General features: G+C 36.9%; 1 protein-coding gene across 1 annotated transcript in view; it reads right to left on the bottom strand.

Annotated features, from left to right (window-relative positions):
• Positions 1-27,312, bottom strand: part of Spata16 (spermatogenesis associated 16) — a 277,049-nt gene that overhangs the window by 76,276 nt on the left and 173,461 nt on the right. Inside the window, exon 6 of the mRNA XM_071614922.1 lies at positions 6,317-6,401. Coding sequence (XP_071471023.1) covers positions 6,317-6,401 — 85 coding nt within the window. The remainder of the gene's footprint in view (positions 1-6,316; positions 6,402-27,312) is intronic.

The raw sequence follows: 27,312 nt of genomic DNA, 5'->3' as shown, positions 1-27,312 counted from the left end.
GACAATAGCTAACCAGGGGGAAAGAGAATTTTATGTTCTCAAAAGGAGGATAACAGATGCTCCCTGACTTATGATAGGGTTATTTCTCAAAATACATTGTTAGGTGAAAATATGAGTAGTTGAAAATGCTTTTAATACACACCCAATCTACTGAATATCACAGCTTAGCCTAGCCTACCTTAAATGTTAGGAAATACAAAGCATATTTTATAAAAATGTAGTGAATATCTCATGTAACTTATTGAATTTATTGAATGTTGTAGTGGCAGTGAACAACAGCTGCATGGATAGGCTTTTGCACCTCTGTAAAGTTAAAATGTCACAAATCAAATCATTTTAAGTTTGGAATTGTCTATATGTAGGAACTTATCTTACAGCGGAGATAAAAATGGTGTCTAGTCAATCTTCAAATGTATACACAGATGCAATCTCTAGTCTGAGATGTTTGGGAACATTCTTAAATTGTTAAGTGTAATTGCCAGGATGGATTGGGTATCCCTGGCACCCCTGTCTTCAAAGATGACATGTCCATGGCAATGTCCAAAACCCCCTTCTGATTTAGGACAGAATGAAGTTTGGGGCAGGATGGAGTGACATGGGTACATTTGAATGAAAATAAAGTCATTTAGCAGAAGACAGTATATAACTGGTGAGGAAATAGTGTGCTGTTCTGGTGTTGGGCCTAGAAGGAGGGTTTTTGTATATGCAGTTTATCTGCAGGATGAGATTTCTAATTATGTTGCTTCATTTTTCCTTAAAATTTTAGGAAGATCTTTGGAAGAGCCTAAAAATTTGGATGCGATTATAGTATTAAAATGAGTTTTAAGAATAGAGTTTCTCAAACTCTTTATGCTGGTCATTCCTTACTATGTAGTTGAAGCTCCTTTAGTTCCAGCAAGAGACTTAACTTCCCTGAAATTCTATTACTAGACTAGTTGGTGTTAGAACATGTAGTGAATCAGATCTGACTAGCAGATGGGCATTTTTCCACTATGCAATTAACTTTCAATTAAAAAAGGAAAAGAATATAAAGAGAAATATGTTTTTCTTGCCATTTATTAATACAAAATAGTAAAACAAAGAATTTGCTTTTGTTCCTTTTAATATTTTAAACATGTATATTGGTAAGTGGAGATTATTTTCTTCATTTGAGGTAAATAAAATATGAGTACTGATGTTTTCTGAAAATTAAAGGAAACTTAAAACATTTTTTATTTACAAAAATTTCAAGCTCTCAATTTGTCTTACATTATATCTGTATTGGATCTATTTTTTCCTAGTTCAATGTAGAAAACACAGTGGATACTCAATATATGTTTGTTTAATGAATGAACAAGTGAAGACCAATATTTACTGGGAACCTACTCTCTGCCAAGTCTACTGAATATTGCCCAATCCTCAAGATTCAGTTCCTTTCTTTCTTCTCTAAAGAAGTCTTTCAAAAGTCTTTCTTTTTTAGGAAAAGAACAATGGGGGGGATTTTATGAAAATCAAAGGGAAATCATTAAAATGGAGGAAAGGGACTCAGGAGTAGGAGGGAAGGGAAAGGAGAATTTCTGCGGAGTGATATTGGCCAAAATTATATTGTTATATTGTGTGCAAGTATGAATATGTAACAAATCCCTCCATTATGTACAACTATAATGCACCAATAAAAATGTGAAAAGGAAAAAAAAAGTCTTCCTTTCTCGTCTACATTTATAGCTCATAGTATTTATTTTTCATGCTTACTAATTCTTTTTTTCCTAGAAAGTAGGTTTTATTTTATTTTTTTTCAAAATCTTTTTTAATTGCTTTTATTTTTTAAATACACGACAATTCTTATTACACACATAGAACACAATTTTTCATATCTCTGTATATAAAGTATGTTCACACCAATTCATGTCTGCATACATGTACTTTGGATAATGATGTCCATCACATTCCACCATCATTGCTAACCCCCTGCCCCCTCCCTTCCCCTCCCACCCCTCTGCCTATCTAGAGTTCGTCTATTTCTCCCATGCCCCTCTCCCTACCCCACTATGAGTCAGTCAACTTATATTAGAGAAAACATTCGCCATTTGTTTTTTTTGGGATTGACTAACTTCACTTAGCATTATCTTCTCCAACTGCATCCATTTACCTGCAAATGCCATGATTTTATTCTCTTTTATTGCTGAGTAATATTCCATTCAATATGCCACATATTTTTATCCATTCATCTACTGAGGGGCATCTAGATTGGTTCCTCAGTTTAGCTACTGTGAATTGTGCTGCTATAAACATTGATGTGGCTGTGTCTCTGTATTATGCTGTTTTTAAGTCCTTTGGGTATAGACCGAGGAGAGGGATAGCTGGGTCAAATGGTGATTCCATTCCAAGTTTTCCAAGGAATTTCTATACTGCTTTCCATTTTGGCTGCACCAATTTGCAGTCCCACCAGCAATGTATGAGTGTGCCTTTTCCCCCACATCCTCAACAACACTTATTATTGTTTGTCTTCATAATAGCTGCCATTCTGACTGGAGTGAGATGGTATCTTCCAGTAGTTTTGATTTGCATTTCTCTAATTGCTAGAGATGATGAACATTTTTTCATATATTTGTTGAATGATTGAATATTCTCTTCTGAGAAGTGTCTATTCATGTCCTTGGCCCATTTATTGATTGGGTTATTTAATTTTTTGGTATTTAGCTTTTTGAGTTCTTTATATACCCTAGAGATTAGTGCTCTATCTGATGTGTGAGGGGTAAAAATTTGCTCCCAAGATGTAGGCTCTCTATTCACCTCACAGATTGTTTCTTTTGCCGAGAAGAAACTTTTTAGTTTGAGTCCATCCCATTTATTGATTCTTGATTTTAATTCTTGCACTATTGAAGTCTTATTAAGGAAGTTGGGGCCTAATCCCACATGATGAGGATTAGGGCCAACTTTTTCTTCTTTTAGACACAGAGTGTCTGGTTTAATTCCTAGGTCCTTAATCCACTTTCAGTTGAGTTTTGTGCATGGTAAGAGATAGGGGTTTAATTTCATTTTGTTGTATATAGATTTCCAGTTTTCCCAGCACCATTTGTTGAAGAGGCTATATTTTCTCCAATGCATGTTTTTTGCACCTTTGTCTAAGATAATTGTGGGTTAGTCTCTGAGTCCTCTATTCTGTACCATTGGTCTGCCAGTCTGTTTTGGTGCCAATACCATGCTGTTTTTGTTACTATTGCTCTGTAGTGTAGTTTAAGGTCTGGTATAGTGATGCCACCTGCTTCACTCTTCCTGCTAAGGATTTCATGCTTACTAATTCTTTACATCTATTTTTTTACATGTCCATAAGCAATTACTACAGTTTTTTTATTTTTATTTTTTTGGTACCAGGGATTGAACTCAGGGGCACTAGACTACTGAGCCATATCCCTAGCCTTATTTTGTAAGCAACAGTGAGATAGGGTCTCACTGAGTTGCTTAGCACCACGCTTTTGCTGAGGCTGACTTTGAACTCTTTTTTTTTTTTTAAATTTTTTATTGTTGGTTGTTCAAAACATTACAAATTTCTTGACATATCATATTCCACACTTTGATTCAAGTGGGTTATGAACTCCCACCTTCACCCCATACACAGATTGCAGAATCACATCAGTTACACATCCATTGATTTACATATTGCCATACTAGTGTCTGTTGTGCTCCGCTGCCTTTCCCATCCTCCACCCTCCCCCCTCCCCACCTCTCCCCTCCCCTCCCCTCCTCTCTCTCTACCCCCTCCACTGTATAACCCTGAGGGTCTCCTTCCATTTCCATGCAATTTCCCTTCTCTCTCCCTTTCCCTCCCACCTCTCATCCCTGTTAAATGTTAATCTTATTCTCCTGCTCTTCGTCCCTACTCTGATCTTAGTTACTCTCCTTATATCAAAGAAGACATTTGGCATTTGTTTTTTAGGGATTGGCTAGCTTCACTTAGCATAATCTGCTCTAATGCCATCCATTTCCCTGCAAATTCTATGATTTTGTCATTTTTTAATGCAGAGTAATACTCCATTGTGTATAAATGCCACATTTTTTTTATCCATTCGTCTATTGAAGGGCATCTAGGTTGGTTCCACAGTCTTGCTATTGTGAATTGTGCTGCTATGAACATCGATGTAGCAGTGTCCCTGTAGCATGCTCTTTTTAGGTCTTTAGGGAATAGACCAAGAAGGGGAATAGCTGGGTCAAATGGTGGCTCCATTCCCAGCTTTCCCAGAAATCTCCATACTGCTTTCCAAATTGGCTGCACCAATTTGCAGTCCCACCAGTAGGACTATCTTTAATTTTTTTATAGTGGGTAAATTGAGATCCACAAATTTACGCATAAGAATATAAATGACTGGGAATTTTATATGGAATATATAGTACTTTATGCCTACTAAAGATAATATGTGATACACAGAGAAAGAAAACTGGGGCCACAATATAATAGTGAAAGTGTGAGAAAAATCAGGAAGCATCACAAGGCTGCTGCTGATTATATCTCATCTCCTTTTTAGGAGTTTAGCAGCTCTTATTCTAGTTGGTTCAAAAGATTCATATTCAACTAAATTAAATTATCCTGAAATATAAAGAAACCCCTAGATTGTCTGGGGAAGAGAAAATTTAGGGGAGAAAGTTGGCACATGTAGTTGAGTTTTCAAATATTTAAAAACATTTCATTTGGAAATGAATTTCCCTTTGGTCCATGTGGCTCTAGAGGTAACTATTGGATGGAAGTTCTCAGGGAATGGAAATCCACTTTAAATGAAGGAAACAGTTTAATATTTAGCAGGTTTTAAATATTTTGGGGGAGTGGGATGAGTGATTTTTCCATTTTAAATATATTTCAGCAGAAACTATTGACCACTTATGGAGGAAGAATATGACAAGAAAAGACTTGTATGTTGTGAAGGACATCATCCTCTAAATTATAAATTCTCCTTATAATTGTAAGAAATTATGGATAATTTTTTGGCATCTAATTGATCTTTGTATGGCTTCTTGATGTCATTTTGAATAATAAAAGAGAAAGAAGATTTGTACTTTGTTGTTGATTAAGTGTTTCAAATAATGTTGCCCAATAAATACACCTGATCTTAGCATTTTCTTTTACTATGTAATTGATAATATTTCTAACATCCACTTTTATAGGCCATAGATCAATAATAAACTATGAAAATACAACATTCATATTTTTATTATAGCATGTTAAATTATACAGATAACGAGTTTATTGTGGTATATTTGTGCATACCTAAAGACATAATCTGATCAATTTCATAATTTGGGAAATTTCAAACTATGAAGTTTAATTTCCCTCCCTCCCCCTAATTCCCTTCCTCCTGTATTTTTTTCTCCTTTCTAATTTCATTGAGTTCTTTCCCCTCATTTTTCTTCTTAGCTTTTACATGTGAGAGAGAACATATGATACTTTTCTGAGTTTATTTTTGCTGAAAAATTATGTTTTCCAGTTCCATCCACATTTTCCAGAAAACAACATAATTTTCTTCTTTATTATGGCTATTTTCTTTATCATTCATCTGTTGATACATACCTTGGCTGATTCCTTTACTATTGCTAACTGTGCTGCATGGGTATGCATGTATCCCTAAAATATGCTGATTTTATTTCTTTGGATAAATACTGAGGAATGATATACCTCAATCATATGGTAAATCTATTTTTAGTTTCTGAGCAACCTCCATCCTGATTACAATAGTGGCTGTACTAATTTATATCTCCATCAACAGTATTTAAGAATTCCTTTTCCCTATGAATCCTCACCAGCGTTTATCATTATTTGTATTCATGATGGTTACCATTCTAACTGGAGTGACATGGAATCTCAATGTATTGACCTATATTTCCCTGATGGCTAAAGATGTTGAATATTTTTCATATAATTTTTGGTCATTTGTATTTCTTCTTTTGAGAAGTGTGTTCAGGTCCAGTTCATTTGCCATTTATGTATTACTTGTTTTTTTTAATGTTGACAACAGTTTTTGAGTTCTTTATATACTCTGGATACAATGTTCATATTTTAAAGGATCATGTCATTATAGCAGCATGCCTGGAAAAATAGTTCCAGGGATGTCTAAAATTTATATTGGGTTGTAAAACTGAAGTATGGGCCAAGGGTTAACAACCTTGACTTTGCCTTTAAAATTAGTCTTAGAAAATCTACTTCATTATAAATATATTACTATTGGGTAGTGTCCTGATTGATATGCCCAGAGCTACCTTTTTCAGCAGTCTTTTAAGTACCAATCCTTCATTTTGGTCCTAAGCATGAGAGGAGCTCCTCCTCCCCAGTTGGGACATCAATTTTTACCTGCCAATATAGCTTGATGAGCTTGCTTACACACTGGTCACTTCCTCCTCTGAGCCAGAATATGTAGTCAGCAATCATGGCACTCCTGAGAACAAGAGCAGAGTTGTAACAAACAAATTCACAGGACAGAAAGAAAGCCATAATAGGTAGTATATACAGATACTGAGGAAGATTTTGTATTGCATAAATTTGACTTGCCTAAAATTAAGTAAAACATAAAGCACATTTTAGAATGTAGAAAGTAGGTTTTTTTTTTCTGTAGCTAAACTAAAACTGTGAGAAGAAAGAAGCCATTTTTCTTCTAGATGGTTTTCCTGTTTGTACAGTATAAGAATATTTAAAGACTATAAGGATTTGTTTTGTTTTTGTTGCTTTGTATTAAGCTTCCAAGCATTTATAGAATAATAGCAAATTTATAGACTTTAAAATGTCTTCAAACCACATATAGCTATTAGAAAAATATTTAAGCATACCTCAGACTTTACCCAAGTTAATGATTACTAACCTCTGATTAAGTTAGCTTTTTTGAAATTGAAAATAAAAAATATCTGATTCCAGCACATAATTCCCTTCCCCCAAGCCTTGTGCCTAATTGAATTAGTTTTAGTATCTAGTGTGTACAATCACTGCTTTGGTCTTATTAAGCTGAGGCGATATTAAAAACTATTGTGCAATGGATATTAATTCATTACTTAGCACCCTTTGGAAAAACAGTTTACTTTTATGACGATTTCTTTGCTAGGCCTCTCTATTTCTTTTCTCCAGAGATTCTAAATCCAATTAAATGTGACTAGAAGTAATTCCAAATTGTCACGTTAGCCAATTAAACACATAATAATCCTGTGTACCTAATCACTAGTACCAAAAGTTTATTTATTTAAGTAGAGCTATCACTGTATACCCTTGCATGTTTTTCTTATCTTTGCCTGCAGATACGTGTTGTTTCTTGACATCATTGTAAATTGAATTAGAAATGTTCCTTCTCTAAATGTAGGTTGTCTGAGACATAGCAACTATAAACTTACTATAGTACTCTGTTGAAAGAATTAAAATGTTTAGATTCTTGCTTAGGACAGAGAAAAATTAGGACCTAAAGATTAACAATGGAAACAAATACCAGCATTTGGAAGATTACTCAATTCCATGCTTTTCTTCGTACACATGTGACATTGGAAAAAAGTTGCACACTGATATTTTGAATAAATGACAATAATTTAAGAATAATCTTTTAAGAGTCCTTTCATATTTTCCAAAGTCCTTAATGAAAAAATAAAGTGCTAGGAGGTTTAGATGCTGTGTGGAGATGTATGGAGTAGAAATAAGTTACAAAAATTATAGGCTTTAGAGGGCAAAATTGTATTTCAAATATTTCCATTTTGACAGAAGCATGTGAAAAAGTCCTTTCTCATGACAGCCTAAAAAGTCAGTCTATTTGACTTGTAGGTGCCTGTCCCTAATGGAAATTCATTTGCTAAATTATGAATTTAAAAAATTCTTGGACAGAAGCAGGATTAGACAAAAAAAGGTAATTGAATGGAACTGTGTTCCAATAAAACTTTATTTACAAAACCACATAGTGTGCTGGATTTGGGGGTGTTTGCCTAACAAATTATTAGACTGAGCAACAAGTGATGGATTTGCTGTAACTGTTAATCCATAGTCAGAAATCAGCTTCCATACATTGTAGCCAAAGCACCCCTGAGATATTTTGGTTTACCATTTTCCCTTTAGGAATTGCATCACACATTTTATTAAAATTATTTCAAGGAAAAAACTGCAATTTCAAAACATGCAAAAGTATAAAAAAATCCTAGAACATAGTCACAGTGGTATGCGTTAAATAAAAGTTTCATTGATAGAGATTCTGTAATATTAATGATTATCATCCACAGATTGTAACAATCATGAGAAAGAGAGAGGTAGATCCCCAGAGTGGATTTCTAAGACTTTCCTGCATTTTTAAATACTTTTGGTGATTTGTTGTTGAATTTACTTTGTAAAATTGGAAGTTTTATCATTTTTGTTAATGTTTTCCATGTTACTTCTTCTGTAATGATGTTTTGTCAAATAGTTTGCTCTATTCCTAGATATGATTTTGTTATACCTGGGGTGTCTTTTTTCCAAAGGAACACAGCTTCAAATTGATATTAAAATAACTGAAGAAATAAGATGCAATGAGTTCATTATCTACCATACCTTGGTGAAGTTAATTATTATGAGTAAAAGAATACAAGCATTAAATAACAAAATGTAGCTTCCCAAAGTTTTGTATTTGCTGAGATATGTTTCATAAATGTGATGAATTACTTTTACTACCTGGCATACAGTTGTGTTTATATAATAAATACATGTTGGACAGTAGTGGCTCCAACCCATTTGCTTCCCAATGGAAATGGCACTGTCCATCATTCCTTTGGTTCCTCACCATAGATTGACTCTATGGCTCAGCCCTAATCAATCAGTAAAAGTTAATGGAGAAATATGAAATGTGCCTGGGAATAACATTATTCCATGCAGTGTTTGTGAGGCAACAGACAAGGGTTTTTCATCATGTTGAATTTTTAAAAGGAAAAGATAATTGATTAATCAACCAGATGAGCATCTATAAGGAGTCAAGTACCAAGCAGAATCCTGGCTCTGGCAAACTCACCCTGTGAGTCCAGTGTAAATAGTTACCCAAACTATCAGACCAGCATCCTTGGCACTTGTCATTATGATTCAATGCTACTTTAACTGACTGGATTTCATTGTAACTATTCTATTCTTCTTACTTTCATTGATCTATTGAGTTGTTGCTGTACTGGAACTGTAAGATCATATTAGCCCAGTCCTTTTAATTGACAGCTGGTGGCTTAATATCTATCCATTCTGAGTACTTAGTAAAAGCTAAGCATGTGAAGTGTGTTGCATTGTGGAACATCAACTCAACCCACCTACTTCCACACTGCATCCCATCCAATGTGCGTATCCATGGAAACTGTTCTAGCAGTTCTCTTGCTCTCTGCCTTATTTTCTTTCTTTTAATTTCCCCTTATCTCCTAGCACATACAATGTTGTGTCCCCATCTTAAAACAAAACACCCCCAAACCTCTCTTTCCTCACTTCCCCCAATCCAGTTAATACCTTCTTTTTTTTGTTATTAAAAACAAAACAACAAATTTTTTGAGAGCTGGGTGCACTCCTTACCTGTGATTTCTCTCTTCCTCTTGTCACTGAACTTGCTCTAGCAGGACTCTCATTTCTACTGCTTCACTGACACTGCTCTTGTCAATGCTGTTAGTGGTTTCCATGTTGCCAAAAACTGGGGTTCACTTCTGTCCTCATTTTACATGCACTCCTAAGTGGGAGCCAAGCAATAACCCACTTCCTCCCCCAGGAAACCCTTTCTCACTTGGCTCCTCTCTTTCTAGTTTTGCTCTTATTGATTGCTCTCTTCCATCTTTTTTGCAGTATCTTCACACCTCCCTGGAGGTACCCTGGGGTACAAGTCTTGCACCTCTTCACTTTCTTTTTATACTCACTCCCTGAGTGAACTCACTGGTTTCATGATTTTAAATACCAGACCTATCTTGTCAACTCATACATTTACACTCTTGGTCTAAAACTCTTTCTGAGTTTCCAAAATCTTCTAAAAGTTAAGTTTCCAAGCATCTCTCCTATGAATACACCTGACAGGTATCAAACTTAACATGTTCATACCTGGAACTCTGATTTCCCTTACTTTCCCCAACCTCTAGTAGTCTTCTTTTTCTACCCAATTTCCTGTTTGGCTTTTCTTTTCTTTTTTAATTAACATATAATAATTGCATAAATTTAAGGAGTACAATATTATGATTTTTGATGTATATACATGCACACATCATGTAATGATCAAATCAGGGTAATTAGCATATCCCTCAAAATATTTATCACTTCTTTGTAGTGAATCATTTGAAATCCACTGCTATTTTAAAATGATAGTACATGAGTTTTTCTTCTTTTCATATTTTTATTAGTACATTAAAATCATATATAATACTGGGATTTGTCATTATATACTTGCACATGCACACAATATAACAATAAAATTCGGCCAATATTATTCCCCAGTATTTCCCCTTTCTCTCTTTTCCTCCCTCCACATCTCCCTTTCCTTTACTCATCTCTCTTCAATTTTCATAGAATCCCCCACCTTCCTTTTCCTTTTGCCTCTCTTTCACATATGACAGAAAACATACAATCCTTGACCTTTTGAGTCTGATTTATTTTGCTTAACATAATGGTCTCTAGTTCCATCCATTTTCTTGCAAATGATATAATTTCATTTTTCTTCATGGCTGAATAAAATTCCATTGTGTGTACATAAACCACGTTTAAAAAAAATTATCCATCCATATTGATGAATACTCAGGCTGGTTCCATAGTTAGGCTACTGTGAATTGGGCTGCTATAAACATGGTTATGCACGTATCACTGTAGTATGATGACTTTAATTCTTCAGGATAAATACCAAGGCTGGGTCATCAGGTGGTTCCATGCCTAGTCTTTGGAGGAACCTCCATACTCATACTTATTTCTATAGTGGTTACAATCCCACCAATGGTATAAAAACATTCTTTTCCGTATACCATCCAGCATTTTTTATCTGTGTTCGTGATGGCTGCCATTCTTACTGGAGTAAGATGAAATTTCCGGGTCCTTTTGATTTGTACTTCCATAATTGTTAACAATGTCAAACATTTTTTTCATATATTTGTTGGCCATTTATATTTCTTTTTTGAGAAATATGTTTAGTTCATTTTACTATTTATTAATTGGGTTATTTGTTTCTTTGGTATTTTTTTTTTTAGTTCTTTGTATATTCTGGAAATTAATCCTCTGTTAGAAGAGTAACTAGCAAAGATTTTTTTTCCCCAATCTATAAGTATTGTCTTTACTTTCTTGTTTCCTTTGCTGTGTGTAAGAATTTTAACTTGTACCACTCTATATATTAATTCTTAATATTATTTCCTGAGCTTTAGGGGTCTTATTCAAAAGTCATTGCCTGAGATTTATGATTCTAGTCACTCTATTGTTCAAAAGAATACCAGCACTTGTTCCTTCTACCTAATTGCAACTCTATCTGTTGTTCAGTTTTTTTTCCAAATCTCTTCTCCCTCTACACTTTCCAGGATCTGGTAATAATTATACTATCTTTACTTCTATGAGATCAACTTTTTACTTGAATGAGAAAATTTGACATTTGTCTTTCTTTGCCTGGATTTTTTGACTAAATATAATATTTTCCAGGTTCATCCATGTTATTGCAAATGACAGGGTTTCATCTTTTTATGGCTCAATAGTATTCCATTGTGTATATGTACCACATTTTCTTTATCTGTTCATCTATTGATGGAAATATAGGTTGACTCCCTATCTAGGCCATTATGAATGGCAGTGTAACAAACTTGGGAGTGCAGATATCTTGTTGACATGTTGATTTCATTGCTTTTGTATATGTGCGCCAGTAATGCCATTGCTAGACCATATGGTAGTTTAGGTAAAAATGTTGACATCATCATTGACTCCTCTCTTCCCTTCACATTCCCTATCCACTCCAAGATAAAATGCTGGTCAGCTTATCTCTAATCTAGTTCAGAATCCTGCCATTCTCACTGCCTGGTCCATAGCTTCTTACCTGGATTATTGCAACAGCCTCAAAAGCAGACCTCTTGCTTCTACATTAGTTTATTTTCAAGAGTGATACCATTACGATTAGTGTGCCAGCACAGGCCACTCCTGTGCTTAAAATCTTACAGACGTCCTATCTGTCTTATAGTAAAAATCAGTCTTTATAATTAATGGTCTTTGAATCCCGTGTCCTCTAGTCACACGCTACTTCTCTGACTTCACTTCCTGCTACCATCTCCTAACTCACTGCTCCACACACACTGTCCATACCCCATTGTTCCCCAAAAGAATATTCACACGATGGCCACTGGGATTTTGTGTTCTGTAGTCTCTCTAGTGGAATGTTCTTTCCCTAAGTATCTCCAAGACAGACTCACTTCCTCATAGAAGAATATCTTTGCTTTATCTTCTCATCTCCCCAGATCCCTACCTTTGGGATACCCCAGGTTTCAATGCTTGTACTTCTTCACATATTTTTTGTCGTTATTTTAAAAATAATGTATATGTTGTTAACTCATACATTTATGCTCAAAGTCTAAATAAACCTCTTTCTGTTTTTCCAAAATCTTCCTTGACCACACAATAACACCACCCATACCCTTGGTGGCATTTTTTTTAGTTGTGGATGGATGCAATACTTTTGTTTATTTTTTATGTGGTGCTGAGCATTGAACCCAGTGCCTCACATGTAGTAGGCAAGGGCCTACCTGAGCTATAACCTCAGCCCCCCTTGAGGGTGTTTTAACTTTTCCATACTACTTATCACCATTCATCAAAATGTTTATTTTTTGTTAGTCTCGATGGTGTTTGCTACTGTCTTCCTCTCCAGCAAGGGTTCAGCAGACTACAATCTGTAGGACAAATCTGGTCTACCACCTGTGTTTTTTTTAAATTTATTTTTTAAAAAATTTATATATGACAGCAGAATGTATTACAATTTTTATTTCACATATAGAGCACAATTTTTCATATCTCTGGTTGTATACACAGTATATGTACACCAATTCGTGCCTTCATATGTGTACTTTGGATAATAATGGTCATCACATTCCACCATCATTAATTATCACCTGTGTTTGTAAGTACAATTTTAATGGAACACAGTAATGCTCATTCATTTATGAATTGTTAACATATCATCTGTGACTGCTTTTGTGCTACAATGGTAGAGTAGAATACTTAACAATGGAGACCCTAAGGCCTGTAAAGCCTGATACATTTACCCTCTGGCTCTTTATAGGAATGTACTGTCTCTAAGGGCAGGGATCTTTGTTTTATTCACTGCCCTGTCTCCAGGGCCTCAGGCTGTCCCAGGCCTGGTAGTCACACAATAAATATTTGCTTTTTTAACAATCATACATTATCTTTTTTATTTATATAGCTTAAAAAATTAAATTCTATGCTACAAACGACCCAAGGCTAACAGAGTTACACAGCCTACTGGATTCTAACCCAAACAGTCTGGCCCTAGGGCTATATCATTGTCCATATTTAATAGGATAATTTTGTAGTGGAGATGGTGTGATAATGGAGTGACATTCTAATTTGTTCAATATAGAATCCAATGCAAGTTGGCTCACAGGATGGCTTAATAAATGCTAATAGATGCTGATGTGTGTATTACAAAAATTAAAGAGAGAAGTTACCAGGAAATATATTGGCCTAATATGTTGTATCTAGAATTTTTAAAATGATGCCTTCAGTCACATGTCACCTATTATTGCTTCCCTGCAAGGAAATCTACTATTGCTTTGATGCTGTTTGAATTCATTTAGTACAACTGCTGCTGAATTCACATTTGTTTACTTAATATACCTGTTAAATATAAAAAGGTCAAAATCTGGCTTAAAAAATGTATATATACACACACATACATAAAGTAAAGGACTTTTATGTAAGGGACCCAGCTTACTATGGATCAAAGCTTGTTCCTACAGAATGTCCAACCACAATAAAGATTTAGACGTGTTATTGGTATTAGTTTTTATTTTCCAAATAAATATCACAAAAGGATAATGGGTATAAGGATATTCATGCCAGGTGATTTTTCAGATTAGACATTCCTAAACACATTGTGAGATTCTATGAGTATGAGGATATACAATTGACATTTCTCAAGGCCTATGTTCAGATTCAGAATTTATAACATTTCTACTCAGTGTGGCCACATGGTGGTGTAAAACAATAAGATATGGGTAAACAAAAGAAAATTCCTGCACATATCAGCTGTGTGGTCTCATTGGGTTGACTGGCGGGGACCTTGAAAAGTCATTCTGTTCATCACCTTGCCTTTAGGCAGGATCACACTTAAACCTTTCAAATGAGACTGATGAGAATCTATTCTGTTTTAAAGACCTCCACAGAAGGACATTGCTCTGCTTTCCTCACTGATTCCAGAGTTTCACAGCCATAAATAGCATCTTCTGCAGTTTTAATCTGCTGGCTTTAGTTCTCTGTCCAGGGCTAGTGCAACCCAACCAGACCTTATCCTTGGCATAGTGGTTCTAAATATCCTCACAGTAATTTATTACTCTTCTCTCTCCTAGGTTAATTAATTAACCCCAATAGCTTTAATCTTTTTTGATGGGTTCTTTTTTATTGCCATTAGTCAGTTGCATGGTTGTCAACTTGTTAAGTTCTACCTTTTCCTCTTCTACCACTGAAAATTAACCTGTGTATTTGTATCCAGTTATTTCGCCTATGTAACTTGTATAGATACTTCTTGCAGGTGTGTGTTTTGAGTAGTTCTACATACAAAATTGTTTCATATTATCAACATCCTTAGGAGGTCATTTCTTTTCTCATGTACTTAAAAAATCCTCAGAAATATACATATATGTCATTAATCTTAAATAAATTAATATTGATGCAAAATGTATATTCCTTTTGAATGTAAATGTGCATCAATATGAAAGAGATGCTATTTGGATCAGAAAAAGAGCCAAACTAACAAATTTACTCCAGCAAATACACATGCACGCATAGAAGAAGCATTATCTTTTTGTAGGTGCACATATTTTCCACACAGCAGCCAGCTACAGTGATTTTTTTAAAACATGTTTAAGTGTAAATGACCTTAAATGAAATCAAGCTCCTCTGGTGACTTACAAGCTTCTGTAAGCTGCTCCTGTTTTTCTCCTGAGCACATTTTGAATCACCCTCCAGTCAAGCTCTCCTGTCTTCCCACTCCTCAAGCAGAACCTTATCCTTTTTCCTGAATAAGCTTCACATGTTGTAATTATTTTTTAGTTTACTTGTTTATTGTCTTATTTCTCTAGACCTGTGACATCTAATATGGTTACCACTAGACATATGTGGGTATTTATATTTAAGGGTATGCAAATTCATAAAATTTAAATTCAATGTCTCAGGTACCAGTCACACCTCCAATGTGCAATACCCATGTGGGACTAGTGGCTACCATACTGAGTGGCACTGAACATCTCCACCATAAGCAGAAGATCTGTTCTGGACTGTAGGCCACAGGAGCCTATCAGTACGGTACCTCATACACTACCTGGTAAATAGTAGGCTCAATGATTTTTATTTATTTTTAAATAAAAATTATGTCTATTTATGTGCTGAATAATGTATGTCTGCTTTTCTTTGGGTTTTGCCCTGATTATTCACCCCCCTTTCTCTGTCATTAGTTATCCGATATTTGTCAGGAGGCTCAGGCCCTGCAGTGCTCTGGGTTTGTGCATTTCAGTACTTGATGGGCATTGGAGAAGTTATAGTGCAGTCTTTGGATCTTTGTACCACACCAATCTTTGTGCCTACTTAGCTAGAAGTTGTCCCCGAGACAAGGTTTCTGCATTTTGCAGCTATAATTTAGTTCACAGGTTCCTGTTGATTGTAGTTCCAGATTCTGATGATCACTGGGGTTCTAGTCATGCTCTGCTCCTGTAAAACTGTTCAGTAATGGATCAGAGACTTTCTTGAGGTTCACCGATTATTCAATAGTCTGGAATTTCACATATTGCTTGTTCCTAGATTTTGAATTGGTAACCACAACAAACAAACAAACAAAAATAGCCCTACTACCACTATTTGTAACCATAACCAATATTTCCTGAGTGTTTCCATCTGGATTATTGATATGACATTTGTATTTTCCAAAACGTAGGTAGCAGGATAGGGATTCAAATTTTGGCCTCTTAACCACAGTTCCACATGACTTCCACATTGCCATTCTTTTCCTGAACAACTTTTTTTTAATAAGACTCTGATATCTTTTATTGGATTTTCTGATATTAATTTCTTGCCACATGGTTGACTATTGGTGCACTCCCTAAACACTTTATTCCCTGTGGCTGGTTAAACACTGTGGTAACACTATTGTCTGTTCATGCTGAGTTCTTCCCATTTGTGCTCATCCCCTGCCTGTCTGACCAGCAGACACATATTCTTCTTAGTTGGCTTATTAATCTGACACAGTCAATTTTTCCTTTCCTGACCATGTCAAGAGAGGTGTTATTGCTTCAATAAAAAAACATATGTTTGGTGGAGAGGTCTGGAATGAATAGAACTCATTTCAGATTATTTATGAAGGCTTTACCTGAAGTTTTCTTTCTTGTGTGGAGCTCAAATACCAGCAAATGCTTCTTATTTTATTATAATAGGAAGTTTTGGGGTCATAGCAACATGTACAAGCGTAAGAACATGATTCTGATCTTCATAAGCTTCCAAATTGATTAATGATGTGACATCCATATTTCAAAAAGAAATCAAAATACAGGCATTTTATATTCACAAAGAGCTATACAAATATTAAGTACATAACGTTAACTTAGAAATATGAATCATAAGCAGGATTTTAAAGGGGGGGAAATCATCTCTTTTCATTGTAATTGAATGATCTAGTGCTGAGAACTAAATAGTGGCTAGCATTATTTTTGTTGTTGTTATTTAAAAATATATTTTATATTTTTGGTGCTGGAGATTGAACCTGGAGGTGCTCTACCACTGAGCTACATCCCTAATCCTTTTTATTTTGAGTCAGGGTCTTGCTAAGTTGCTGAGGCTGGCCTCAACCTGAGATCCTTCTGCCTCAGCCTTCCCAAGCCACTGGAATTATAGGCATGTGCCACCACGTTTCACATTATTATTAAGGTAATGAAGAAAACAGGAACTTTTTTTTTTGGCCAGAGACATATTGCTTTCAAGAGACTTGAAAGTGAAAAAACATTCATGCAGGATCTGAGGGTTTGTGTAGAGGTAGAGAGTGAGAAAAGGCCAGAAAATTATATTGGGGACAGAATGTGACAGACCTTGGATTCCAGGCAGTTGAATTTGGGCTTTGTCCTATAGGTGTGGGGGAACCACTAAAAATTTTTCAGCAGGCAAAGTAACATGGGAACTTTCGGTTTTGAAACCTCAGCTACTACTACTGTGGATTCCATGATGGGAAGGACTCTTACCCAGCCAGGACCACTCAGGCTTGCATTTAGCAAGGACAGTGACAACCTTTGGTGACCCTATCATCATGGGTGTCTCTGGTCTGCTTTCAGATATGGTTTATAAGCACTGTCCCTTGATATTCGGACTAGGCTTGCTGTCTAGGATGAAGAAGAGGTTCTGGGGAGCCTGGGTCCTGATAGGAGCATATGGATATAGAAAGGGATATGAGTACCTGTTTTTAGTGGACTCATATTTGCATATCTCATAAATTCAGTAATTCCACAAAAAATGGAATTCTAAGATGAATAGGCCATTTACTATTATTACATTCTAATGGGGAGGCAAACAGGCACAAAGATAATTCTATCAGCATGAATAAAGTGGAATAATCGATATAATGCATTAATGCAGCTGAGAAGACTGGTGATATCTGAGGAGGGGAACCTGGGTCAACTTTAAGTGATGAGCACAGTTAGCAAGCAAAGGGAGAATAGGCTGAGAAGCACACTCTAGGCTAAGGTTATAGCTTGAACACAGATATTCAGGTTAGATGTAGAAGGAAGGGTCTCAGCAAGACCATCTTGCTGAATTTAGAGAAGGTAAGGATGGCAGATATAAGGCATGAAGGAGCTTGGATTTTATCTGATGGGAAACGCACAACTATTGTAGCGTTTTATGTACAGGGTAGCCTGGGCAGTTCTGTGGTTTAGAGAAGTTTGACAACTCCTTGAGAAGAAAAGTGAGACAACTGGAGATGGGAAGTCACTGTAGGAGGTCTTCTGAAACACAACAGATAAGCCTTAACTAGGGCAGAAATGGTAGGAAAATAGAAAGTGAGTACCATTTCTAAGGACCAAGTCAAATGACAAAAGCAGGTGAGGAGGCAATTCAGACCTTAAATATAGCACAGTTCATCCTGTCTCAGGCCAGGGGTCTTTCCACACAGACTAGGGGTGTCCTATTAATAAATCTTGTGAGAAAAGGCAAACCTGAGACTGACTTCTTTCCTTTTCCAGATGAATAAACTAATACACAATGCTCTAGGGAACCATAAATAATGATAAAACTATAATGAATTTGGTCTGAAGCCAATACTGTGATTCTTCACCAGGCCAACATCAAGTTAAATAATATGTTGTCCTGACTCTGAGGAGTGTTGATGAAAACTGGAAAACCCCAGAGAAGCTTCTTTAGCATGTGTTCTTGAAAGTCTCTTTCTGGAGCATCCCCCCAGTGAATGATACTGCTGAGATCCTGTCTCCTGACCCACTCTCTCCCAGGCCACTCCCCGTGACTCAGAGTCAAACTCCCATTTCTGGAACATTCCTCATCAGCAGGAAGCACCCTCACTTTTTGGTATGAGTGAAAATACAGAATACAAGCTTTCTAATCTTAAGTTTTAATCAGTTTCTTGCAGGATCAAAAAGGAAAGGGAAAGATTAGGATAAAATAAAGAATGCCATCTTAGGTCATCCTGAAAAGGGACAAATGCTAGAGGAGAGACTGACTGTACAAAAATAGGCAATCCTGAATTTAATTTTGCTTCCAGTAGTTCACACCAGCAGTTTCTGGAGCCAATATAAAATGTAAAGCAGTTGGAAATAAGAGTACCCAGAGCAGAAAATAAACCCATTCACAGCAGAGGAAGAGCTTCCAGTGAAAGTAGCCAGAACTAACTGTCCTGTTACTCCCTAGAAATAGGGAATCAAAGCATAGTCTTACTGCTTGCCACTCCACCTCCTGATGTCTGCTTGGACAGGGACACACTTCATTACACACAAGGGACATACAGTCTGATAAAACATCTTAAATTATTAGGCATGTTGTGCATCTCAATCACAGTCATAAACTCAAACTCATCTGCTTATTTCTCAAGAGTGTTGAGACCTACAGTACACGACAATTATGGTTTAGGATATAAGGTGTCCCCACCCTCCAAAAAAAAAAGAAAAAGAAAAAAAGAAAGCTCCTTGGTTAATGCAGGAATGTGCAGAAGTAAAGTGATTGGATAGTAAGATATGTAATCTAATCATTCCATCCTAGCTTAATTACTGGTGTAAATGAAGGCAGATGGGGCATGGCTGGATGAGGTAGGTCACTGGGGGTATGATCTGGAAGGAAGGTACATCATCCCTGTGGTCCCTTCCTCTGCCCCTCTCTTTCTGCTTCCTGATCCCACTATAACTGAGCAGCTTTCCTCCTCTGTCTGGGTCCTTACTCTATCATGTGTGCCTCTTCTAGGGCCCAGAGCAATGGAGTAGGATGTCTGTGGACTAAGACTTTTGAATTCCTGATCCCCAAATAAAATTTTCCTCTCCTAAGTTGTTCTTGTCTCAGTGAAGCCAACACCTTGTTCTGGAGCAAGGGCTGGAATGTGGTGATGAGCACAGGCCATGAGCATGTGGAGTCTGCCATGCCAGTGCAGGCCTGAGGCCTGGCAAGCTACGGCTGAGGCAAGTCAGGTTGAACTGACCTTGTGCACTGACCTGTCACACTGAGGCAGGCTGTGCAATGGAGTCCCAATCCTCTGAGCATCTGTGATCAGCAGACCTCCCATGAACAGTGGGAAAACGGAAGGGGGCAGACCTGAATGGGATTGCAGGGATAACCAATAGTGTTGGTACTTTCCAAACCCTGATTAACAAAAATTTGGACCAATAGCGTTGACCCAAGTGCTATGTAAACTCCTAGACTAGCAGAGTCAAGGTTCCCTCTGGCCCTGGCCATAGTTCCTTTCACCCTTACATTCTGTTGCCCGGTGAATTTCATTCTTTGGACTTATAAGACAAGAAACTGGATAGAAGTTGTCAGTGAGCTGCTGGGGTCTCTTGCAAAACTGGTGGGCATGGCCCACGTTAAGAGCTGCAACACACCACTCATTGGTAGTGGAGAAGAATTAGGTTTTGCTAACTGTGACCCTCACAGCTGACACTGGCAGGAACCCCTGCTGTGATTAGCTGCTAACACTAAAAATAGGCTTTCTCAGCTGCAGAGGCCTGCAGCTTGCACAGGTCAATGTTCCCCCCTTCCCAAAACAGAAGCAGAAAATCAAGTTTTGTCTGAAACTCTGGTTTCAACAGCAAAGCAAAAGCTGACAAAGACAAGGGAGGGAGTGAGCAAAAGTGATTAGTTGGCATAAACAGACCCCAGTGGAGTGAACTGTGTCTTTGAAATTTGGAACCTATTTGATAAGAAATCCAAAAGTATACAAAATCTACAGTGTGGTGAGGTTGTCAAGGCAACCTAAAGGCAACTGTTTCAACCAAAGCTTATGGAAATGGCATATTGTTACCAGTTATACAATGGTTTATCAATGAAATATAATCCAATAAAAATGTAAAGCGATTTAATGATTCTGAATGTTGTAACAGTAAAATCAGGTTTCATTTTCAATGTTTCTGAACAATGGTCATTGTTACCTAGAAATCTTAGGTAGTTATTTTTGTGTTAAGTGGCACTGTCCTATGGATTGGGGGATGTTCATCACCTCACTTGCTTGTCAAGTACTTTGATAACTCAAACATCCCAATCACTTCCCATGACATGGGAAGGGGTTGAGAAGCACCTGGAGATATTTATGGAGATTCTGAGGAGGCTCATTAGTACAGAAAGGTAGATGGAACAGATTTTTAATTTTTTGCAAATGAGTTTTACTTCACAATGTTCCTTAGTTGGGGTAATATTGTCAAGAGAAATGTTATTCTCAATCATGAAAAGGACAATATTTTTGGTATTCAAATGAAATAAACAAGATAAGCAAGAAGCAAACCACATTATACTGCAAGAGTATGTATTTCTAAGAAAAGGTCCCCGAGGTAGAAATTATCTATATACAAGTAGGGAGAGAAAAAGGAGGAAGTGTCATTTGCACAGTCCTATGTGAAGGCTGAACTCAGGTAATGGAGCCATGTGATCTACTCTTTTATGACATGCTTGATAATTTGTAGTTAAGTCACAAATCCAAGTTTTTGTTCCAACATTCCATATCCATATCCAGAATAAAGACAGTTATAATATTTCCCTAGTTGCTAAAATATACTAATAATATGTATAAAACAATTTAAAGTCTATGAAATTATATCTATTTAGAGTGATACCATTATAATTCATGTTAGTATTGTTAACCTGAGGATGAACATAGAGAAAATGAACGTTGAAATTTGAGTAATATGTTTCCAACTCAGGCAATCTTGGCCCCTGTAGTGAAAGGACAGGGACACTATGAAAGAAGGTCACAGTGGGTTAGATGCAGAGCTGGGGAAAGGTAGCCCATACTTGGAGAGCATGTTTATATTAACATGGTCACAATTGTTACACAGGACACTTGTGACCCAAGAAGAGTAGATCTTCAAAACAAGTTTATGCAAAGCCTTCTGAATTTAGTCCAACTAGGAAAGCTACCTCATCAATACCAACACCACACTCCCAACAATAACAACAGACACTCTGGAAAATTCCACAAAGATGCAATAGAAAGCCAGTTCTCCAACAGCTAACAGTTCACTGGTAGAGGGCCGGCTTGTTCTTCCAGGGGACCAGAGGACTTTAAAATAACACATAGGTACTTGCTATTCTTATGAGTGATGAGTATCTAGAATGGATATCAGGCAAAATTCTGATGTGTGCAAACTTGCTTTCAGGCCATTTCTAGACTCCCTTTAAAAAGTCCATGGCCTCTGCTCTGGCCCTGCTTGTCTTTCTTTCTAATGTGTTCTGTTTATATTCTGTTCACCACATATCTCCCATGGTGAAGCCTGCCTAGCCCTTCCTAAGGTCAGGATTACAGGATTCAACCTTTTCCTTTCTCAAAGCCCTCCTTCAAGCATATCCTTTCTGTGTCTAATTTTTGTAAAGATAACAGTACATCTAGAGATAAGCAAGAAATTTGAGAAATATCAGAAAATACCCCACCTTCAAAATGTTCTCCTCAATTACAAAGTGACATAATATGACACATTATATTTTTCGTTTTGGTTGAAATATTAAATGATACTGCACATTTGTGTTTCCTTGGAGGTGGAAGGCATTATCACCCATTGCTAACTTTGAATGAATTGTTTTTCATCAGATTAACAGAGGTAACAGAGCACAGGGGTTGAAAATTCAGATTTGGCAGGTAGATTGCTTTTGTTTGAATCTCAACTCTGTCATTTGATGGCTTTGGACAAGTTATTTAACTTCTGTGCCTCAGTTTCCTCATATTGCAATGCAGGTAGCTATAATTGCCAATCTCATGCTTGTTAGGAGGATTAAATGCTCTCTTAAATGTAATGCATATCAAGAGGTACCTGATACTTGCAAAGTGCTCCATAAGCCTTAGCTTGGCAATTAGTATTCTTCCCAGGTATTAACACTGATAATTAAGAAGATGAAATACACATTGCTGCATTGGGAAGCTTATACCCAAACAGGCTTATTTAGACTGCTTCAAAAGTGTATTGATTTCTCTCTCTCCCACCACCCCCTCTCTCTCCCGGGAATTGAACCTAGGGCCTCATGCATGCTAGGCAAGCATTCTACTACTGGCTACATTCCCAGCCCTGATTTTCTCATTGTTATTAAAGTTTTTTCCTGCCCTTAAAAACCTTATAGAAGCTTGTATCCAGTAGAGGTAAGCTTACAATGAGAATGTAACTCCTTTAGTGAAGTCTTCTTTAGTTCATGCTTGGATTTTCCTGCTTCTACCCTGTCATAACACTGGTCTTGTGTCTTCTCTTAGAGAGTACTTTTAACTCTCCCTTGGAGATTGCCTATTGGCATTTTCAAAAGATATTTATTAGTTGTCAATGGATCTTTATTTTATTTATATGTGGTGCTGAAAATTGAACCCAGCGCCTCACACATGCTAGGCAAGTACTCTACCACTGAGTTACAGTCCCAGGTGCACCTATTGACATTTTAAAGGCATTTATAAAACAATAGAATTTTGTGAAGGCCAGGGATCATGTCTCACTTCTATGAATTCACCAGACTTGCACAATGATGGCACTTGATTGCTAAATGAATGAATATTGTCATCTCCATAGGGCAGGAATTTTTGAAGTTTTGCTCACTGCTGTCTCTACACCCAAGTGTCTGGAACAGTGATTGCACACAGTAGGCGAGTAAATATTTGTGAAATAATTTTGCTAAATGAAGGGAGGCACAGATGTGCTGTTAAAATGGGATTCTATATACACCAAATTACATTAAAAATTTTGAAAGATATTCCTCCAGAAAAAGTGTGCAGTGGAGAAGCAAACTGTGACACATAGACTAGGATGTTTGCTTGAGTTTTTGGAGGTATTTCTACGAGGGAGAGGAAGGCAGTGATAGTTGTTATCCATGAGCTATACTCTGTTTCTAGCCACAGCTACCACCTCATTCAATCAACCAAAAGTTATTGACCACTTACTTTGTGAAGGGCACTGTGGCTGGTGATAGGTGGGCACAAGACAGGAAAGATACACAAGGATATGGATCACAGAGCTATGTCTGAACTGCTGCAGTCATTGGAATTAAGTGTGGTACTCTCACCATTTGTGAATACGGGTGATGGTCTCAGCCAGTCCACTTCCAAGAGAACTCCCCGTCCAGGCCTTGGCTAGAGAGAAGCAAGTCTAGGTGATCTTGCTGTATTTTTCTATTTGGATCAGGGTAGGCAGTCAGGAGTTGATGAAGTCACCTGGTCCAAAAATCTTGGTCAAAATATGCATGACTAGCAACAGAGATTTTTTAACTAGGACATTCAATAGAGGAACTGTCAGCAGCAGGAGCATAAGGGAAAAGGAACACAAAGTGATCTCCATTCTCTGTAGGTCTCCCTTCTTCATCTCCCTCCCCACGTTGGCTGCCTGGATGGATAAACACTGCAACATGTTTGCTAGGGTTGTTCTGGTCAGGAGCAAACCTCACAAGAGAATAGTAAGCACCGTGGTGCTCACACTTTTGGTCCCGAGCTTAGGATATTCATATATCTATGCTCCCACAAGTGTCCTAGTCAATTCCATTGGCCCCTTTCACCATCAAAACTGTCATGATTAGATGACATGGCATGATCTCCTACTGTTCCCTCAAGGGAGATGTTTCAGAGAGCACATGCCTGTTGCACAGCCTTCCTTCGTGGGCAAAGTTTCCCGTTTAATACTCTAAAGACAATTACATGTCCTCTCTCCAGTAAGGTTGCAAGCTCTTCAAGGGCAGAGATCTCACTTTGTTTCTTCTATCCCTTCTTCCTAGCAAGAATGGATTATATACAAGAGATTCTTGTTAAATTATCTTGAACTTTTTACTTGACTTAAGATTACTGAATAATGCATATATATGGGTGATTTTTCCCCCTATAAGATAAATGTTTTCTTAGAGAATATATTTGTCCTCAGTCAAGTGAAAATGGAGTGACTTTCCTAGAACTTATCAGATATAGTTCATAGAAACTGTGTATTTTATTCCCAAATTGTGCTTTATAAAAGGCGCATCTTTTAGCTTTTAATTTATAAATTTAAATCAGAAAGCCTGACTAATAAACACAGATGCATTTTTCAATGCTTCACAGATTTTGTAGCATACATAAGTATGCTGATAAAAGGAAGCAAAAATTCTGTACACTGGTCCTTAAATAGAGAGAAAACAAGCAAAGCTGAAAGAAGAGAGAGAGAGAGTGAGAGAGACAGAGACAGAGACTGGGGGTGTGGATTCCAGATATGGTGAACAGAAGAAATAAAGTTACAGTGATAGGAAGTAAAATGGTAAGCATGTTGAAAGCATACAACTATTTATATGGGTGCTTATTATGTGTCGGTTACAGGTAGTATTTTTATTAGTGAGTTTTTGAGTCAGCATTCATAGAAGAACCCAGAAATTGGGTGCTGGATTCTAGCACCACAGTTATTGGGTTTATAAGGTCAACACCGTATCCCTTCTGGGAGGAGCTTGGTACCCTTGAGTTGGTTCATGGCACTGTTTTTAGGAAATGTTCACATTCTTTCTGGGGTATAGGACAATGGCCATCTCTTCCCTTGAAGGTCTAATCTATGCAGAGACAATGCTATTTGTCCCCCTTTTGTGACAACCACAGTTTTCATATTTGTCTTATTTTTTAAATGTGCTTTTAATTTTGCAAATGTGCCCAGAGGCATTAAGTAATGGGAGCATATTTATAAATTAAAATATAAATAGATAATTTTGGAAAGTCATAACAGCTGGCAGGTATTTTTTCATGTGAGTTGTTTTTAAAGAAGAAAATAAACATCTCTGTGAAGAAAGAAAGAAAAAAAAAACTGCACCAGTTCACAGAAGAGTAGACAGTGCACTGAGAGGCTTTTAATGAAATTCTAAATTTTATGAAGACCAGAGGAGAGCAACTGTATCCCTGAAAGAAGGCAGGGAGTCCTAGGGAGTGTGGTAGGATGGCAGGTTAGACACATTATAAGGAAAAATATTCATGGTGAGTGTAGAGGGAACTCTGCTTATTAATACATTCATATAATCCACATTTTCTGGGAAGAGAAGATTGAATAGAACCCTGTTAATACACTTCTGAGCAGTTACTTTGACCCCGGGGATCATCAAAGATGGACATAGAAGTCTCAAGGCCCTGTCCAAAATGGGATCCATTCCAGCTCTTCCTGATTCAGGAAAGTACTCCTCCCATCCTCATCTCAGAAGAGACAATATAATCACTGTTACCCTGGGGAGAGGCAAAGATTCAGGACTCTACTTCCATGGTCAAGGTTTTAAGGAATTTATTTGAGGAAAGAAATATCTTTCCCATTTCAGAAATCAGTTGATAAAGACAACTTGAAGGCATTTTTTTTTTGAGCTATTATACCTAAAACTCAACAAACCTAGGAAAAGGAATTCCTAAGAGAGACCCACACTACACCAGCAGAAAGGGAACTTTCTGAGCCCCAGTAATAACTTGGTGAGGAATCCAGATGCTAAAAACTGATACAAAAGCCCAGTGAGTACAAGGTCCCATTATACCTGCACTAGTCTAGCAGGATTCCAAACAAACAAATAAACAAAAAGTAGTGGCAAGTACCATTCAGTTCAGTAAGCTTAAGCCCATAGGCAATAAATGGTCAATTAAATAAGCAATAATCATTTCAAATTTGAAACCTACTTTAAAAAAAATATAAGAAAGACATAATGAGTTTTCCTGATCAATGGCAAAGAAATCAAACATCTGCCAGGTAATTGGGTGGTCCGCCCTTTAGGCCTTCTGGGAAAAAATAATAATAACTAAATGAAGGCTAAGGAAGAGTTTGTTGACCAGGTAAAACGAGATGATGACAGGAAGGACCAACAAGATATAATCTTCATCATGAATTTGCTGAAATATTCTGAGCAGAGAAATCCTTCAGTGATAATTTCTGAATATCTCCCTGTGGAATTATATAATAGCATGTAATGTTTGTGTGAGCATATGTGTACATAGATTGTATACACAAAACCATGCACATGGTAGTGGATGATACAAAGGACATCTAACTTTATGTCTGATGTTACCTTGATTTTTTTCCCCTTTTCTTGGCTTTATATGCTGATGTTTGAAACCAATCACTTCATATGATGAGATTCCATTCTATCTTTTTCTTGACTGGAGTACATGTGTGCCAGCCCCAGGAATCTCAGACGTAAGTTGGTGTGAATGGGTGTGAAGTTTCATATTATGCTGGTAGGATATAAGCTGGAATATTGACTTGTGTTCAAAGGCTGATAAAGCCTGGGGAAGTTCAAGTCATGTAAGATACAGTTAAAAAAATCAACATAATGTTTTCATTATAGAATTTGGGTTACATCACTCCCATAAATACTTTCATTGAGTTTTACAAAGTTCTGAAATAAAGAGTTCCCCTCTTTTTCAGTATTTTTGTCCATGGGCACTTATAAGGACATCTTAGAATCCACTTTATTAGATGCAAGATGTAGATGCCCAGAGTATGTTAATCCAGGTAAGGAACTCC

Source organism: Marmota flaviventris, chromosome 8, assembly GCF_047511675.1.
Source record: "Marmota flaviventris isolate mMarFla1 chromosome 8, mMarFla1.hap1, whole genome shotgun sequence".
Lineage (NCBI taxonomy): Eukaryota > Metazoa > Chordata > Mammalia > Rodentia > Sciuridae > Marmota > Marmota flaviventris.
Note: the sequence above shows the minus strand (reverse complement) of the source record. Positions and strands in the feature narration are given on the sequence as shown.